The 17,737-nt window shown below is 39.3% G+C and overlaps 3 protein-coding genes across 3 annotated transcripts; 1 reads left to right on the top strand and 2 right to left on the bottom strand.

The window, feature by feature from the left end:
- The first annotated feature begins 2,553 nt into the window (after positions 1–2,553).
- LOC4337847 (mediator of RNA polymerase II transcription subunit 28) lies at positions 2,554–4,680 on the top strand. Its single transcript, XM_015785290.3, has 3 exons — positions 2,554–2,818; positions 3,217–3,329; positions 4,189–4,680. The coding sequence occupies exons 1-3, from the start codon at positions 2,626–2,628 to the stop codon at positions 4,321–4,323; spliced, it is 441 nt and encodes a 146-aa protein (XP_015640776.1). The 5' UTR covers positions 2,554–2,625; the 3' UTR covers positions 4,324–4,680.
- Positions 4,681–4,785: 105 nt separating this feature from the next.
- On the bottom strand, positions 4,786–8,229 carry LOC4337846 (U1 small nuclear ribonucleoprotein A-like). The gene is made up of 5 exons (NM_001420201.1): positions 8,071–8,229; positions 7,358–7,530; positions 6,943–7,036; positions 6,058–6,149; positions 4,786–5,356 (listed from the first exon to the last, which is right to left on the bottom strand). Exons 1-5 carry the CDS (start codon positions 8,180–8,182, stop codon positions 5,066–5,068), a joined length of 762 nt encoding a protein of 253 aa, NP_001407130.1. The 5' UTR covers positions 8,183–8,229; the 3' UTR covers positions 4,786–5,065.
- A 485-nt stretch (positions 8,230–8,714) lies between these two features.
- Positions 8,715–15,919, bottom strand: LOC4337845 (kinesin-like protein KIN-13A). The gene is made up of 12 exons (NM_001420182.2): positions 15,392–15,919; positions 14,572–14,805; positions 14,149–14,322; positions 13,948–14,052; positions 13,151–13,228; positions 12,402–12,483; positions 11,821–11,983; positions 11,067–11,402; positions 10,773–10,991; positions 10,058–10,676; positions 9,914–9,979; positions 8,715–9,399 (listed from the first exon to the last, which is right to left on the bottom strand). The coding sequence occupies exons 1-12, from the start codon at positions 15,590–15,592 to the stop codon at positions 9,217–9,219; spliced, it is 2,460 nt and encodes an 819-aa protein (NP_001407111.1). The 5' UTR covers positions 15,593–15,919; the 3' UTR covers positions 8,715–9,216.
- Between the last annotated feature and the right edge of the window lie 1,818 nt (positions 15,920–17,737).

The following is a 17,737-nucleotide window of genomic DNA, read 5'->3' as shown; positions in this document are numbered from 1 at the left end:
TATTATATTTTAACGGTAATAAAAAAGATAAAAAATCTGACAATTTTGAGAGTATAAATCTCTCAGAATTTTATATTTTTCTTCTCCCTATATATAATGAAGATCATACTTTACACATAAATAAAATACTATTAAAAGTATGTATATGTACTTTGTTATGATATTTTTTTAGTTAGTATACACGGTATATACGTAAGAAGACTTGTGTGCATATGATATGTTTCAATATATCCATGATATGATCTACTCCCTCCAATTCAGGTTATAAGACGTGTTGACTTTAATTAAAGTCAAACTGCTTCAAGTTTGATCAAGTTTATAGAAAATAATAATAATATTTTCAACTCAACACAATTTATAATGAAAATAAATTCAATTATGATTTAATGAAACTAATTTGGTATTATAAATATTACTATATTTGTGCATAAACTTAGTCAAATTTGAAGTAGTTTGAAGTCAACAACGTCTTATAACCTGAAACGGAAGGAGTAGATGGTAAATTGTTAATTGTCACGTTTAAGAGTGGCAAATCTCTAAAACCGATTGCAGGGTCTAGGATCCGACTTCCCATTGAGCCACACGGCAACCTGTAAATTTGGTTAGACCCCCTCTGAACTCCAAATTTAGGGTATGTTCTTGGTCTCCCACACACAGCCATCTGATTTAAAATCAACGGTAGAGATGGTGCAAAGGTAAAAATTGCTATTCAGAGAGAGTTTGAGGCAAAAGATAGGATCTCTATGTTCTAGATAAATCTTCCTCCATCCTGAAACGGATATAGCAGATTGATGTGGGCTAGATATAGCAGAACTACAGATTGGTGTGATTTATTTCTAACTAGATCTTTCTCCCAAGATTCTCAACAAATATTGGTAACCCCAATGTTACATGGGCTGAAAGAAAAGATCCTAAAACAAAATGCAATTTTTAAGTAATTGTTAAAAATAATGGGTCTTCGAACACCTAGCTAAATGTTTGTGTTTTGCTATAGATAAAAAAATGTATTAATATGTTAACCATCTTTTTGCTATAGGGAATATTCATCTTAGGCCATGTTCATTTCTTATGCAATCTGAGGATAAAATTTTAGATACTCGTGGCACACTTTTCAAACAGCTAAACAGTGTGTTTCGTACGAAAACTTTCTATATGAAAGTTGTTCTAAAATATCAGATTAATTCATTTTTCAAATTTGTAATAATTAAAATTTAATTAATCACATGTTATTATCACCTCGTTTTGCGTGAAACACTTAATCTTCATCTTCAGGAGATTCAAACACTACCTAATCATTTTTTTATTTGACTATCAATTTAGATTTGATCTTTTAAATATTAAGAAATTTAAGGGGCAACTTACAAAATTTACAATGAGGGTAGGTATGATGACATATTCACTATATGACATATCTCCGTTTTTTTTTTTGAAGAAGTATAGATTAGACCAATTGACTAGCCGACTGGGTACATCGGTCGTACTCCCCAAAATGGCACCAACCTAACCTAATGCTATATTAGATTCTGCTATAACTTATAATCAACTAAGGAGTATATTACATCAATAAAAGAAATATCTACCGATAACATTAAGTTAATTGTGACTATCACTGATCGATTAATTAGATGTATTTATGACAACCGCATGCATACGTGTCGAGCAGCAAAGAAGTGTGTTCACTTTTATGCTACAGTAAAAAAATCAGAAAGTCACGAAGTCAAGCAATATATGTTGCCATATTTGATGTTTAACACAAGATTAAATACACAAACATAAAGATAAATGGGACTTAAACAATATGCATAGGAAAAAAAATATTAGCATTTCATGTTTCTTTTTTCTAAAATACAACGGAAATTCACTGACTCCATATGTTCATATTGTAATCTAAGTTTATCTTTCAGTTAAACTTCTCTAACACCGGTTGGCTTTATAAAAAAAAATACAAAATCTGTAACACCAAATTAGTTTAATTAGATTCATCATGAAATATGTCTTTATTGCATTTATTTATTATTTTATATATTGGTGCATTTTATTCAAACTCAGACAATTAACTTAGAAAAAAATATTTATAGACCTAGAATTTTTCCCAAATAGAATTCCAGATTTATTTTCCAAATAGAAATATCATAAATATCATTATATATATATATATATATATGTATATATATATATATATGTATATATATCTATATATCTAATAAATCAAACTAAGTCTAAATAACTCTAAAACATTTATACATCCTAACAAAGGTATAAATATTTACAGGGTACTTTTAAGCTATGTTCTTCCCCCCATTTTCCCAACCCACCTATCTTGTTTTCCACGTGTACGCTTTTCAAACTGCTAAACGGTGTGATTTATAAAAAAACTTTATATATAGAAGTTGTTTAAAAAAATCATATTAATCTATTTTTTAAAATAAAATTAGATAATACTTAATTAATCATGCAATAAAATAAACTTCGTTTTGCGTGGCAGGAGGAGGGGTTCCCAAGCCCCTCCTCTGAACACAGCCTTAGTAGGTGCGCCAGGCGCACCCATTTTCTAGTAGTTTTTGGAAGAAGGGTTTCATTGCAATTTTGCGATCCCCACCTCTCTCTCTCTCGTCTCTCGCTCTCATGGCCGAGCCGCCGTCGCAGTCGCCGGCGCAGACGCCGCCGCAGGCGGCGCAGCAGCAGCAGCAGGGGCCCGGGGAGAGCGCGCGCGACGACATGATGGCCTGCGTGGCGGCGCTGGAGGCGGCGCTGCTGCCCTGCCTCCCCGCGCGCGAGCTCCAGGCCGTCGACCGCTCCCTCCAATCCTCCCACCAGAGTACGTCGGACTCACTGAGACTGACCCCGCCGCTCCCCCTCTCTCCTCCCTCTGCAGCCTCCCTTCCCCGTCGTTCTTGCGCTTCCCCCGGCCAAGATTTGGCGCGGCTGGTTTGGTTCGACTCGCCCGCCCGCCAGGTGTTCGCTGTTTTGCCTACGAGGTGGGGATTAGGAAGCCCCTCGTGCTCTAGCAAAATGTGGCGAAGTTATTTTTTCTTTTTACTTGCGCTGTTGGTACGCGGGCGTCTCGCGGGTGCTGAGATGAGATTGAGAGGGTGGCATTTGAGCGTTCTACATCTGTGTGCTCAACTGTCGATGTAGAAATTGGATTCTTTTGCTTTGTTGCTGGTTAGCAAAATAGGGATTCTAAGGTGTTGTGGTTGTTATAATGTGGAACAGTTGATGTTGAGAGGCACGCGAGGGATTTCATGGAGGCTGCGAAGAAGCTCCAGTCTTACTTCATCAGCCTGCAGCGCGAGGACCGACCGTCGACAGAAGAAATGCTTCGAAAGGTACATTGCATTGCTTTCGGAACAACTTTGCTTCGAAAGGTACTCCTTGACTTCGAAATGATTAGCAAATTAGAACTTTGTGATTAGCAAATTAGCCTGTAGGTAGAACTAGGACCTTGTTTGGGGGAGCTTAAGATTTTGAGAAGCAATTGGTTGGTAGTCAGTTTATGAGAATATGAAGAAGCTGGAAAGTTAGGTTTCTTGTTTCTAGTTTATTTTCTGTATTCTTTAACTACATCTTCTCAGAATCTAGATGAAAAGCTGAACTGTTTGAGTGAGCTTTTAATTTTAGGAAAAGCTGCAGCTGCCAAAAGCTCCCTCAAACATGCCCTAGGTTGGGTAAGCACAGAGTAACGATTTGACACCAGAGTACACAGACATGGGAGGCTGAGAGCTTGGGGATGGCGAGGGAAAAGGTCTAAAAAATATTCAATTTTCAAAGATAAGGGCTTGAGTTTGTCTCTTTTACAGTCTTGAATTGACTGGGCCAGCTCTAAATCAGTCCCGTATTGTTAGCACTAATTCTCTGAGATGTCTAATTGAAGTTTTTTTTCTGTGTTAGTACTCGTTGTGCTCAACATTTTAGAGTGCTTGAGATCCAATGGTTTTTAATATTTGGCCCATCAATAAGTTTAAAGCTATCTAGATTGGTTGTATAAAATCCATTTGACCCTCTCTTTGAAATCAATTATATTGATGTTATATTGCAACCGTTGTAAAAAAAAAATTGTGCATCGATTTTTCTCTATAAGCTTCATGGGAGAAATCAAGAGAAATCCTATATGGCGTGGTCCCCAAGCTGTAATAATCAAATAATAATGTGTCATCATGTTTTAACATGTCCAGTTTCGGTTTGCAGGATATTGCTATAATGGAGGAAGAGCTGAAGACCAAGTCCGAGCTCATCGACAAACATAAGAAGCTCATCGAAGGGTGGCAGAAAGAGCTGAAGGACCAGCTGGGAAAGCATGTTACTGAACTCGAAAGAGTGTGACACCACTGTCTTCCATGAAATGTCCCAGGCTCCTTCCGATGATCAACCTGAGTAGCCCAGTGCTGGGCTATGCCTTGGAGATTTTGAGTACGCCAGCCAGGAAAAAAAAAACACCACAACAATGTTTTAGGATCTGACCAGTTTGCCGAAGACGAACAAATTGCGCTGTATTAATGTTCGTTGCTATGTTCGGTTTATCATAATATTATTGTTCGTAGTTTCTCGTGTGCTCTCCATCTCATCGTGTTAGGCATGCCTAACATGTTAAACTTTTAGATTTTTCGGAGCAACATCTTTTTCCCGATTATAGGAGTGTATGATAACATGTGTGTTCAATGGAATTGTCTAATTGCCTCACTTGTCATTTTAGATGTTTCTTTCAACATATTAATGATTTAATGGTAATTGAATCCCACAGTTGCTGTCAGGTGACCATGGTGACACAACTACACAAGTATGACTATGAGATGGTAAATATTTTAACGAGGCTAACAGCAATAGCATAAATGTAAATCGTCTCAAGCTGCCATATTTTACACAAGGGAACACGAGTGGAACTAACTAGGAGAACTCACGACTGCAAAGATGGTTCAAATTTCATCTCATTCCTGAAACACACACGGGCAGCTGAGCAGTAGTACATTAACATGGTTGTCATGGTGTAGTCTACCTAACAATGAAAATCTATGGATTATGCGAAAACTTGGGACTACAACATTCATCGAGCAAGTCAATAGTACATTTACTTCTTCGCATACGAGATAAGCATCTGGTTATCTTTCGTAATTTTGAACCCCTGAAGATGGTTCATGGCAGCGGTAGCCTGCCCCTCGTCGCCGTACTCCACGAAAGCAATCCCAGGCTTTGCTTCAACCATTCTGACTTCCTTGAACCCTGGGTACTGACAGAAGAGCATCTGAAGCATCATAGGGGTCGTCTCATGTGGGAGGTTTTGGACGAAGAGGATGTTATTCGGTACAATTATCTCCGGCATCATGACCTTCTGTGCGCCAGCAAAAGGTAGCTGAGAGAGCTGCACAAAACAGTGAGCCAATGAATCGAAGGAATCCAAAAGTAGTGGGCCCAAGAAAAATATAAGGCAGAAATAGGGGCGTTTAAATGTGCAACATGCTTACTGTACAAACAGTGGTCTTTATGCTTGTGATTATTGTTTGCCGTGGTCATTTGTATTAGTTTTCTTTGTTAGCATTATATTCGATCTATAGTTTGGATGATTATCTTCCTTTAGTTGAACACGTTAAGAGACTTTCTTAAGGGTATAAACAAATGCATCCCTACAGAAGTGATTGTTGCCTCCACTTAGCACCGTGCTACCTCAAACTAGGTTCACAGCATGGGTTGTGATTTCTAATTGCTGGGTGAATCTCCTTAATGTATTGGATGGCTAATTACAGGGAGGACAGGACAATTGCCTATTTGGCTAATGCACATGCACATTCTATTCCCAAAATAGAATGATGAAACAACAGGCAGACTTTCTGTGTTGCAGAGAGAGGGAAATGTGTGCATCAGTACATGTGAGCACAAGGAACTAACATGAGTGGAGCTTGTGCCCATGCGGACATATGCAATGGAACAGTGAAAAGTGGTAGGTATGACAGCTGCTTCAAAAGAGTCCTCAATGAAAGTTTATTTTGCACATATCGAAGGCAAAAAAAAAAAAAGGAAGGTAGAGGCAGAAACACATTTTCTAATCAGTTTAACTGTACTTACCGGAGGAGCTCCATAAACACCGGGGTAAGCATTCACACCTAAGCCAACTTGACTCACATCATGGTGCTGCTCACGCTTCTGCTTCTTTTCAGCTGCATCATTCAAGGAAAATATAATGATGCCTGCTCTCAAAACACAGCGAAAAGGAATATGGGCAAAGTTGCTATAGCCCCATAACTGCAACCACTATAAAGAATCCTCCCAGAAAGAGAAAGGATCAGTTATACCAACAAAAGAAGAGGACTACCAGTAAACAAAGCAGATAGTTGATCTCAGGTTTTGAGGCTACCGCCTTATCAGTATGAATATATATTGGAAAAGGCATAGTAAAAGCAGGACCAGCGAAAGGCACAATCAGAAAGGAGATCGAACATAATTTTACATTGTATAGATAATATATGAAATTCTACAGCTAGGGGAGCATGCAAATGCATCTATATTGATGTAGGTTAAAAAAAAAAGCAACAGAGACAAGGTAAACAGTTTGAAACAGCATGACATTGTAATTAGTTTTAAAACCATTACCATATTATACAAACTACTAACTAATTGACTAGCTTTTGTACTGAATCAGGGGACCACAAAAGTAATTTACATCTCAGATCTTAGTTACTTACACGCCCGTATCAGTTGAAAAGAAAAATCATGCCACTGATACTAATGGTGTAATATCTCCTCAATCCTATTTATTTATACAGTGCTAACACATGATGAACTAATTAAACCTAATATCATTAAACAGAAGTGCCTGGTGAACATGAAGATAATTCTGAAGAGCTAAGACAATGATATAATCAGACATGCTTCCATGGACAAATGATACACGAGCAGAAGCTAATTCAAAAGTTAAACAACAAAGAGAAGGAATCTCAACTAGCATCTTACGTTTCTCATCGTTCCTCTTCCTTCTTTCTCGAGGTACAAAGGTGCCATCAGCTTTTGCTATAATATCCGATTTGGTCTTGGCATATTGGATTCTCTGGAGTGAAGCATAGAAGACTCCATGAAAAAAAATTATCGGAGAAAAAATACAGTAAAAGCATATGAAACAGCAGATGATAACATATTGAGTTGAACAGCAAACTCATGTAAACTTCGATCTAGTTTAGACTTCTTACATTTTAGAGAGAAAACTGGGTTTCTATTAATCTGTAACATCACTACTGCAGTCCTTTGGGAGTTCATATCAGTTGTTCAAGTGAGCAAGGTTTGCAGCCCTAAAATAAATTTAAAAGCCTGAAATACTAGTTTGTTGGACATGCCATAACAGTAGCATGCTATAAAACTACAGTGAACTCACCATAGGTTTATTATGGAAGGGGAAGTCTTGCATGCTCTTCAAAGCCTCAGTTGCTGAAGCAACATCTTCAAACACAACCCAGGCTTGGCCTTTATGCTTCAAAGTCTTGAAAGCGAGAACATCAAGAATCTTCCCAAACTGGGAGAAAACAGCGCGGAGCGATTTCTTAAGTTCTGCAAGGATATCAGCGAGTTATAGCTTCACCTTCCAGATAAAAAAGAACTTGCATCATAAGAAAAGAGACATCAGCACGAGGTATAAGAGAAGCATCATGAAGCTTCCTATTCCAATTATACAAGCCAACCAGGTACAATTCACGCTGACCCATCCAGCCATGGGATGCACCAAAATCCGCTACGCCAAGGTATTCGGAAAAAAAAAAGCCGAAACAAGGACTACCTAAACCTGTAGGGTTTCACTTGAGCACATGCTCTCCTAAGGCAAACAATGCATTCCTCTGGACACATCACCGTTCATACCGTATCCATTGCCACACCCGGCGATTTACATGTGACACAAGCGCAAGATTTACGGCCGCATCGATGAAGAACACATAGATTCCCACCGCGGCGAAACGCAAATAGATTCACGGCAAGCAGCAGTACGAATTTACGGGAAGCAGCGCGCGAATCCACGGTGAAGCGGCGGATGAATTTACTCCTACTAGGGCTAGGGTTTAGCGAGGTTAATGTGGGGTAGGCAGCTGTACGTACCCTCGAGCTTGATCTTCTCGTTGAGGTTGTTGATGTAGATGGTGACGTTCGGAGGGGCGCCGTTCTCCTCCGGGGCGCCACCGCCGACCGCCGCCGCCACCTCGCCGCTCATCTCCTCACGCCGCGCAGCTCGAGCTCTAGAGCTTTCTCTTCCTTCTCTCTCTCTCTCTCCTCTCTCCACTTCTCCTTTTGTGTTGGGCCTGAAAAGGCCGTGTTGGGCCGGGGCAACTAGATGGGTCCAATTTGGATTTTGAAATTCGCTATCACTTGTATTTGATATCGAATTTGAATTTTTCTTCCCTGAAACCATCTGATCTGATACCTCCTTTGTAACAAAGGAATTCCTCGCGAGATTTTTTTTTTGAGAGAAAGGACAAAATCGTGTGAAAATCTGTGAATTTCCTGCGTTCAAAGGAGCTTTAAAATTCTAAACGAGTTTTCTATTCTTTTTGTGGAAGGGACGAACGAACTAATGCAATGTTGTTACCACTGGCATATTCTCCCTTCATTTTAAACATACAGTTTCCGCAAAAAGACACGAGTTCACATGACAAAACTAGAATTCGGTTTTAGTGCATTTTGCATATCACATTCACATAACTTTCCAAATCATACCTATCTCAAAACTCTCAAAAAGGGAATATATGGGGTGAATATTAAATATTTTCTAGTCCTTGACATACACAAACTTTTTCTTTCTCAACGCAAATAATCAGTAAAGAATACAGCAGCAATATCTCTATGTTGATAAAAAAAAAAGAAGAGAGGATTTGTCTCCCAAACATCGGAAACCAACCCATCCATATCTGCAAACACAGTAGTTACACGTCTCATCATACAATGGAAAAACTGGCAAAAGAGGCCAAGCCATGCATCTGCCAAAAAAACAACACAAGCCCAAGCAGCCCCACTGTGGAAGGACTATTTTAGCAAACTGCTGACCAAACCTGACAAAACGTCCCAAAGGAAACCACCAACCAGGCGCCTCTCTAAGCAACTGCGCTATATCTTCGCTTAGCTCCTTGCTTAGATCCAACGTTACAGGAGCCCGACAGGGGAAGAGCTTCGCATGAAACGGCGGTCAAAGCTCCAATCGGTGCTCTGACAAGGCAAAAGGCCAAAGTCGCCGAGAGATGACCGGGGGCTTTATCTGGAAGATTTCTTACGGCTGAGTATCTCCTGCTCTTTGAGGCGATGCTGAAACCGCGCCAGGCGTGCTTGGAGGCTGACCAAGCCAGCAGCCTTGCGTGACAGAAGAAAACTCAGTTGTGTTACATAGTTGTCAATAAGGCTCCCTGGCTGGTCAACTTCTGCCAAAAGGTTCATCTCCTGAAATTGAAAAGTAAAGATGCACTTGGTTCAGATGCATGATATAATCAAGGGATGCCATATTTCATAAGCCGAAACACGTACACAACAAAGATAGAAATCGTGTGCAATGCACTTGAATCACCTACTTAGATTCAAGTTGTGCACAAGACTGAACTAGTTCTACATTCAACTTCAGATCAAACCAAAGAATTCAACACTACTAACTTCACAAGTTGTAACTTATAAGCAGGTTAATATTACATGATATGCAACTCAGATTCGAAAGCAGTTATAGCCTGCCTACAGCGCTTAAATAAATATTTTAGGCCTAATGAATTGAGATGTAACCAACATGGCTGCTTAGATTCTTTGAGCTCGGCTTAGTAGGTTTTTACTGGCCATCACATGTTATAACAGGGGAGGGGACTTCTCAATGTCTGGAAAGATTCTAGTTAAGAACATTGGAGCTACAAGTGCAATATATATGATGATGCCGTTCACCCTGAGGAAGCACAGTACATCAATAACTTACTTCTCGTACAATCTCCATAGTGTTCTCGATTTCCTTCCTGTGTGCTGCTATGAGAGCCTCCTCTTCCTAACATATAAAAGAAAATTTGATGTATAACTCCATTCAGGATTATAACATAACAGTACTTGCAGATTATTCCTTTACCTCAAGAATAGCATCTATTTCCACATCATCACAAGAACTTTCCTTTTCAGATTGCCTTGATGAATTCTGAGAAGCTGAAGCAGATGTCGGCCGTTGTTGCTGTTGCAACTGCTTTGCCTGCTGCACCTTATACCCAGGCCTACTTGTCTCAGGTCCACTATCCTTCTTCGCATAGTTGCTCTGCCTTTCAGGTTTGTCATCCCTATAGGCCTTTCTCCGAGGAGGAGAAACTTTTGTAACCTTTTCCTCTTCTTGTAAATTTGCTGAACTCTGAACAGACTGTGGTTTACTGTTGTAGCTAATTCGACTGGAATTCAGATCAACCCGTTCTCTGTCATTCAAGCCAGATGAACCATTTTCTTCTTTTCCTCTATTAGAATAACTTGGAATCATACTAACAGGATTCCTGTCAGGTTCCATAGAAGAGTTCGAGGTGAAATTTTCAGCAGCCTTCCTAGAAGTTTCAACAGGTCTCTTCTCTTGAATCTGGTTGGCAATTTCCTCAGTTTCGATGGGCATAGGATATGAAGGGGCAGATGAAGAATCCTTGCTGGAAGGTATAGTTGGCCCAGTGGGCTGCTCTTTTCTTGTATTGCTGCCCTTTGAGAGACTTTTAACCCTGTTAGTTGGTCAGTAATTTTGTAAGTTAATGGACATTAAGTAACTGAAACCTGTACATGAATTGGAGACTGTAAAGTACGCTTTGAATTATTACCTGTCAGCATATCTCAAGGTATTTAATGTGTGTTCACATGAACCTGCATTTGGAGAAATGCAAGAGATCATCACCGTCCTAGAGTTACCAACAAATGAATCACGAAGAACTTCTGTAAGCTTGCTTCCTCTGAAAGGAATGTGTATCTGATCGTTATCAAGGGCCCGAATGCATTCCTTCAGAGCGAGCAGGCTCTTGTTTATCTCAGCTCCTTCAATTCTGAGAAAACAAAAGTTGCAGGTCAATAGTTAGAAAATACAGGCAACAAGGAAAAGTAAGATAAAAAATTATCACCTCGTCTGCCTATCATTGTCTGTTGTATCGGCTCCACGCTCGCTTCCAGCAAGATCAATAAATGAAATTTTTCCCACAGCCTTTGTGTTTTTAGATTCATTAGCATCTCGATCTCTTTGTCGCCTGGTATCAGTTACTATGATATGTTTCTTGATAGCCAGCTGCAGAATAGCATGTGACCTTGATGATTCTTCATTGGCCCCTGTTGACCCTGTACTCCGGGCTGCATTTCCTCTCTCAATATATTCCTTGACAATCTGAACATCAGAAACCTCAAATTCTTGCAGACCAACAATGCAAACTTGTTTCTTGCCATCTTCCCTCATCAGGAGCTGTCTGTAAAACAAGAGTTGACAAAATTCAGTTGAGTATATAATTTGAAAATTCCAAGTCAAAAGACACTTCAAAACAAAATGCAATTCAGAAGTACAATTCTCAAATTAAAAGGTATTATCAGTGTAATGCATCAAAGGGAACTAAAGATTAAATGGTGTTTGGCTAACTCTTGGCTCATAGAATCCTATGCAACATAGCATCATGTAACATTTTAGCAGATCCCTACATGATGTTCAAAAAAATTATGACAAACAAAAGGGACTTGCACCCAGAAGAAAACACATATACTGTAATAAATGCAAGATGAGCACACAGACAAGTGCAGGTACGTATATGCAAGATGCATCAAGTTTAAAAATCAGAAGGAAACAGATATACCAATTGAAGGCATGGACAGAAAAGAAATGCAATGACCAACCTTCTATCAGAGAGAAGATCAAAGAGCTTCCCACCATATATCTCAAAGTAGCTAAGCCACAGCTTAAAATTTTGATTACGGTAGACAGGCTGATGCAAAAGGCGAACCATGTCTTGTGCAGCTCTCAGAGGCAAAGGTTGCATCGTATATGTCTTGCCACTACCTGCTCATGAATGAAAAAAGTACAACAAAACTAGTAAAAGATCTAAAAAGGTAAACTTTGAGAAAGAATAAAAGAATTAGATTTTCTTTTCCAAATTTACCACAAGAGCTATAATCTATAAGTCAACGAAGGGAAATTAGTAGACAGTAAAAGCAGTTTCCCAGTGTTTTCTGCAGCCTAAACTTTAAGAGCTCAAACAACACTTATTTTGCGCGAAAGATCAACTTCAGCACAATCATATTGAGGCATTAGGCTAATCATTTGCCAAAAATTGTCCAAAAGAACCATACTATTATCATTTATCAGGCAATACTTTACACACTAAGGAAGTGAGCCCAGATTACAAAAAAACATTATATGTTTGTGATTGAAAAACGCAACATATAAAACCCACTTTATATCAGCATTGCAGCCTAACCTGTTTGACCATAAGCAAAACATGTTGCTTTTGTTCTTTGGAATATTATTGGTATAATGGGCTCCACAGTCTCGCGGTATACCTGTCCAGAGAGACCCAAAAGTCAAATGCTGAAATAATCAAGAATAATCCCTTCGCTGTTATAGAGAAAATCCATGATACACCAACAAGGACAACAAAATGATTTTCCTTGTGATCCAAATACTATGTAGCTCAAACTAGTACTCCCAAATCTAGCACAAGTCCATTGCCATATCAAGGCTGGATAGATGGACAAAATGTGGAACACCTAAAAAAACTGCCACCCACAACTGATACCCCCCCCAAAAAGAGAGAGAGAGAGAGAGAACAAAGGAGAGCAGCTGCCAAGGTGGTGATACATTATACAACAGTAGTAGAGGTGGGGAAAGTACACAAATAAAAACGATGGTAAGGATATTTGTAAGCGGGCAATTTGAGCACATGGACCTGTTAGCGGATGAAAACCGCTTGGTGACAACTGGCAACAAAGCTGTACCATTTGCCTAGACACCAAACAGATACAATGCTGAGATACAATTTGAACTACAATGCTCACATGAAAATGATGTGTGTAGAGTTGTCTCAACAAGGTATTATAATTTCACTAGGTTACATCACAGAAGAAATGTCAATGTCCAAAACGTTGCTTGTGACGTAGTTTTGGTGTCCCATAACAATTTTTCAAAACAAATAAGTATGATTTGGTCAACATGAGAAAATAGTAATACCTCATCATTCGAAACTTGCTCATCCAGGACAGCGTCAAAACAAAATTCATGCTTTTCCACATAAGCTGTCAAGTCCACCTTTCAATGGATACAAGATGTTAACATAGTAACAGGAAGAATTGCAGGACTACTCATGAGGAAAACTTAAATTCTTGAAAATGTATGTACTAGTATTGATCCTCTAGAGGTCTAGCGGTTCTGGCAAATGTATTAAATGCTACTTTTGTCCAAAAAATAATCATGCATAGCTAATAAAATGGAAATATAGCATAACTTCAGTTAACCACAATACTTTTCTGAAGAACTTTTGTTAGAGCGGTAGGTTTAGAATGTGGTAATTTCCCTTTTCTTGAGACTGTACCAGGAATGTTATATTCCAGCTACCATAATACAAATTTACAATAGATCTTTGCACCCTAGAATGACCCAATATGTCCATTACAAAGAACAGGAAGATCCCCAGTACCACAAATGTATATCACCGGAAATCTGCACACCTATCTAGTATGCACATGGTAAGCATCTATAGAAACAGTCAGCATAAAATATGCTAGAAGTATCCCAGACTATTAACACGAAGGCAGATACGATGGTCAGTAAAAAGTGAATACATTAGTATAGTGAACATCAAGTAAAATTATCATAGACTGAAACTACTGTTCCTCCTATATTGACCACATAATACATTGTAGGCATTAAATAGTTAAATAAATTGATTGCAATAGCTGCATAAACCAGCAAAAAGTAACTTAAAAATACTGGCCCCACAAAATCCCCTTGGGATGGACAGTTCATACCTTTAGCTTAGGTTCATAAACTGTCAAAGATGATGAATCATGCACAGTTATGATGTCTTCTTCCTTACGAGATACCTCCTTTCTGTTCAAAGGTCTCTTCCTTACCTGAAAATATGGGGTGAAAATAAGTCAAATATATTTGTCAAGCATTGTTGTGTCAAAACCGGTTATCAACGGAACACTTCAAATGGCTTAACGTACCACAACTTTAATTTTTGCTACATTATTTTCTCTGGCAGTGCTCTCTTTTTCATTGGCCACTGCATTATAGTTGTCTGATGGGCCTGGCTGGCTTCCTGGAAGCATGTCATCATCATCCTCATCCATTTCCTTTGGTATAAAGGGTGAAGGCTCAAATGGTTCTGAAGCTACATCCTGCCAAAAGGAAAAAAGTTAGTTTGGAATGGACTGCACGGATGAAAATATTTCACATGAATCCATATAAACCACCATTTAAGTGAATTCATCCTATTGCTTGCAGCATAAGTATGTACGTACAGTAACATCCCAATATTGATAGAATAATGACCGACGACTTCATGTATACATTGTCTGTTATCTCATCGATGTTAAATGGTAAGAAAATAAGAAAAACATTTTAAAAATGTAGCATTTGAGGTGTACCTCAGAAAGTAGCTCGGTGTCATCCATAGCATGAAGATCCAGCAAGCCAGCTCCAAGTTCACCTCTAAGCTCAGGTGAATAAAACCCCTCTAGGGAATTACCACCGCCAAAGCTCTGAGCCGTTGGCGTATAGGGCTCAGAAATTGATGGAGGTGCGGTCTCTCCGTTAAAATTCAAACTTCTCAACAGCATATAAAGTCTCTGCTTCTCTTCAATGGACTGTGGTCCATATCCCTAGCAAACAATAATTTTATCACTCATTGCAAACTATGCAATCAAAAATGCTAACAGTATATGTACATGGCAACGCCTGTCACTAGGGATCAGAAGAAATCTATGGGTGAACTATCACAATATTTCCCATTATGCACATGAACCTTGAAGACATTTGAAAGAAATGGAAATCAGCATGCCATCAGAACAGAAAGAACATAACTTGGTCTCCGTTCGAACAACATGCGCAGCTTCACGGTTCACACAAAACATATACAGAGTCGAACAAATTACAAACCCGTACAACGTTTGGAATCAAGCAATCTGCCATTCATATCCAAGACAATAAAGAATGCTCCTGACACGAGTATAGGACTATGAGTACCATGATCGGTATCCGGGCAATGCAGCCAAAAGGTAACCCAAATCATAGAACCGACGACCAACTCTAAACGAAACTAAGTTAATCCAATCAATTCCACGCGAACCTCAACCCTAACGCGAATCGCGACATCACGAGAGCACATTTCCGCGAACGATCCGCCATTCCAAGAACTAGATCAGGCATTTCATCAGATAAAAAAGAAGAACAAGAACAAAACCTCACCTGCATGAGGAGGCTCGGGAGCAAGCTCCCCCCGCCAGCGCCGCCACCGAGGGCCCCGACGCCGACACCACCCCCGCCGCGCGGGTCCACCCCACCACCGGCGGTGGAGGCGGAGGAGGAGGAGGTGGAGGAGGCGGCGAGGTGCTGCAGCCCCGCGGACTGGAGCCACCGCGCCATGACGGCGTCCCCGGAGTCCCCCATCCCCGCGCCCCCGGGCGCAGTCTGCTGCTGCTGCTGCGCGCCCGGCGGCTGCGCGGCGGCCCCTGCGCCGCCGCCGCCGCCGCCGGCGAGGCGCTGCGACCTGCGCTGAGGCGCCAACTTGGCGGCGGGGGGGTAGAGAGGTCAGGCCGGGATCGGATCACGCGGCGCGGCGAGGCACGGGAGGCGGCGGAGGGGGGATCCGGCGGCGGCGGAGGAGGATCCCAGATCTGCGGGGAGAAGGGGGGGGGATCGCGGAATGCGGGCGGCGCGTTTGAGGGCGTGCAGAGAATTGGGGGAAGGGAGAAGGGTGGTGGGGTGCCTGCCTCAGCTGGCCTCCCCCCTTCTTCTCTTTTTTATTTCTCTATCTCTCTTTTTTTTTCTCACTTTCTCTCTCTCTCTCTCTCTCTTCTCTTTTTTTGATTTTTTTTAAGGAGATAATGAGAGGGAGAAAATGGGGGTGGTTTTTGGCAGTTTGAAATGTGAAGTTTTTCAATTTGAATCCCAAGTAGATACGCTCTCTTAGAATAAACAAACCTAAGATATGACATATTTATTATTCAGATTCGTAGTACATCTTATCTTATATTAGTTTCTTTTATCGTGATACAGAGGAAGTAGGCTCCATTTGAGATAAACCACCTCAATTTAAAATGGGGTGGTTTTTAGCATTTTGAAATGTGGAGTTTTTCAATTTGAAGCAAAATAGATAGGCCCCAGTTTGACATTGATTAGTGACCGGATTATTATAGCAGGTAATATGTTTTATCATAGGATAAATTAAATAATTAGGTAAATAAACTCAGTATATAAGTTAGAAAAAAAAGGTCTAACGAATTTTTTAAGAAAATGTAATTTTCAAAATGTGGAGAAAAAAACCATTTCAATAATACGGTGAATAACTTGAAAATAAAATAAGGCAATGATAGATTTTATTCCGGGAGGTATTGAGGCATGGTTTGATTGTATGAATAGATAAGACAGATTATTTGATTTTGTGATGATATTCAAGGTGCAGATAAGTTTTAAAAAGTTTGTTTTAGAAAAATAATTCTACAATTTTATATATATATATATATATATATATATATATATATATATATATATATATATATATATATATATATATATATATATATATATATATATATATATATATATATATATATATCATATTGTTTCTAAGCTTTGTGCGCATGATATATAATATATCATCTATCTCTACTACGATAAAACATAGTCATCCTTTTTCCACTCTTTCCTCACCCTGCATAGCATGTCTGTTTCACTTGTGTAACCACTTGATCCAACATTTCTCATTCACCATTCTAACCCATCCTAATATATGGGCCTGACTCGTTACAATATATGGATTACCAGCGATAGGAAAAAAATTAGGTTCTTGAAAAGGATATTGAGCTGGCTAGCTGTGTAGCTTAGCAATATGATGGCTTGGCTAGGTTGTTTTGCCTTAGCGTTTGGTGTCATTAGTGGTTTGGTGATTACCATGATAACAAGTTGGGGAGTGCGCGCACAATATAACAATTCAAACCCGAGGTTCCTTTTAAGTAATTGATGATTAGTGTTGAGAGAGAGAAGAACAGTAGATCCAATCTTCTTCCCATTTCAGTACAGATTATAAAAAATGGCCCTGCTTTATATTTTCTACTCCCTCTGTTCCAACCTAAATTAATCACTGTTCAGATTAGTTGTACTTTATATCATATACTTATTCCATTTTATAATGTAAGACTTACTACATTGTCCATATTTATATAGATGTTAATGAATCTAGACACGCATGTGCAAAGTTAGAAAGTCTTACATTATAAAATGGATGTAGTATTGGTTTATTTTGGGATGCAAGAATTGAAGTACATTGGTTTGCAAATGATTATAGCTTTGCAATTTATATAATTGTTGAGTTATCAATTAATTTAAGTGTACTTTCAAATATAATGCCACCCAAAGTTCCACTCGGTCTTACAAGATGATATATTATTTTAACTGTGGTAACTTTTACATAACTTTTACATAACTATCAAGTTAGATATGCTATTACTTATCTTTGCCAAATCGAAATGATTAATGTCATGTTGTCCTTCTTCCAAACTTGCTATAAATAAAAGAAAGCAATCATATATAAGC

The sequence above is a fragment of the Oryza sativa genome, chromosome 5 (genome assembly GCF_034140825.1).
Source record: "Oryza sativa Japonica Group chromosome 5, ASM3414082v1".
Taxonomy (NCBI): domain Eukaryota; kingdom Viridiplantae; phylum Streptophyta; class Magnoliopsida; order Poales; family Poaceae; genus Oryza; species Oryza sativa.
This window is presented reverse-complemented; position numbering and strand designations above follow the sequence as displayed.

Bases quoted from the DNA above. Each gene is read 5' to 3' on its own strand.
- LOC4337847 (XM_015785290.3), top strand. From the start codon at position 2,626: ATGGCCGAGCCGCCGTCGCAGTCGCCGGCGCAGACGCCGCCGCAGGCG. The intron at 2,819-3,216 runs GTACGTCGGACT...AATGTGGAACAG, and splicing joins CCTCCAATCCTCCCACCAGA to TTGATGTTGAGAGGCACGCG. The intron at 3,330-4,188 runs GTACATTGCATT...TTCGGTTTGCAG, and splicing joins CAGAAGAAATGCTTCGAAAG to GATATTGCTATAATGGAGGA.
- LOC4337845 (NM_001420182.2), bottom strand. From the start codon at position 15,592: ATGGGGGACTCCGGGGACGCCGTCATGGCGCGGTGGCTCCAGTCCGCG. The intron at 14,806-15,391 runs GTGAGGTTTTGT...ATTGTTTGCTAG, and splicing joins TCCCGAGCCTCCTCATGCAG to GGATATGGACCACAGTCCAT. The intron at 10,677-10,772 runs GTAATAATTCAA...ACCAACTAACAG, and splicing joins ACCTTGAGATATGCTGACAG to GGTTAAAAGTCTCTCAAAGG.
- LOC4337846 (NM_001420201.1), bottom strand. From the start codon at position 8,182: ATGAGCGGCGAGGTGGCGGCGGCGGTCGGCGGTGGCGCCCCGGAGGAG. The intron at 7,037-7,357 runs GTGAGTTCACTG...GCTTCACTCCAG, and splicing joins CCTTCCATAATAAACCTATG to AGAATCCAATATGCCAAGAC. The intron at 5,357-6,057 runs GTAAGTACAGTT...TGTTTTGTGCAG, and splicing joins GTGTTTATGGAGCTCCTCCG to CTCTCTCAGCTACCTTTTGC.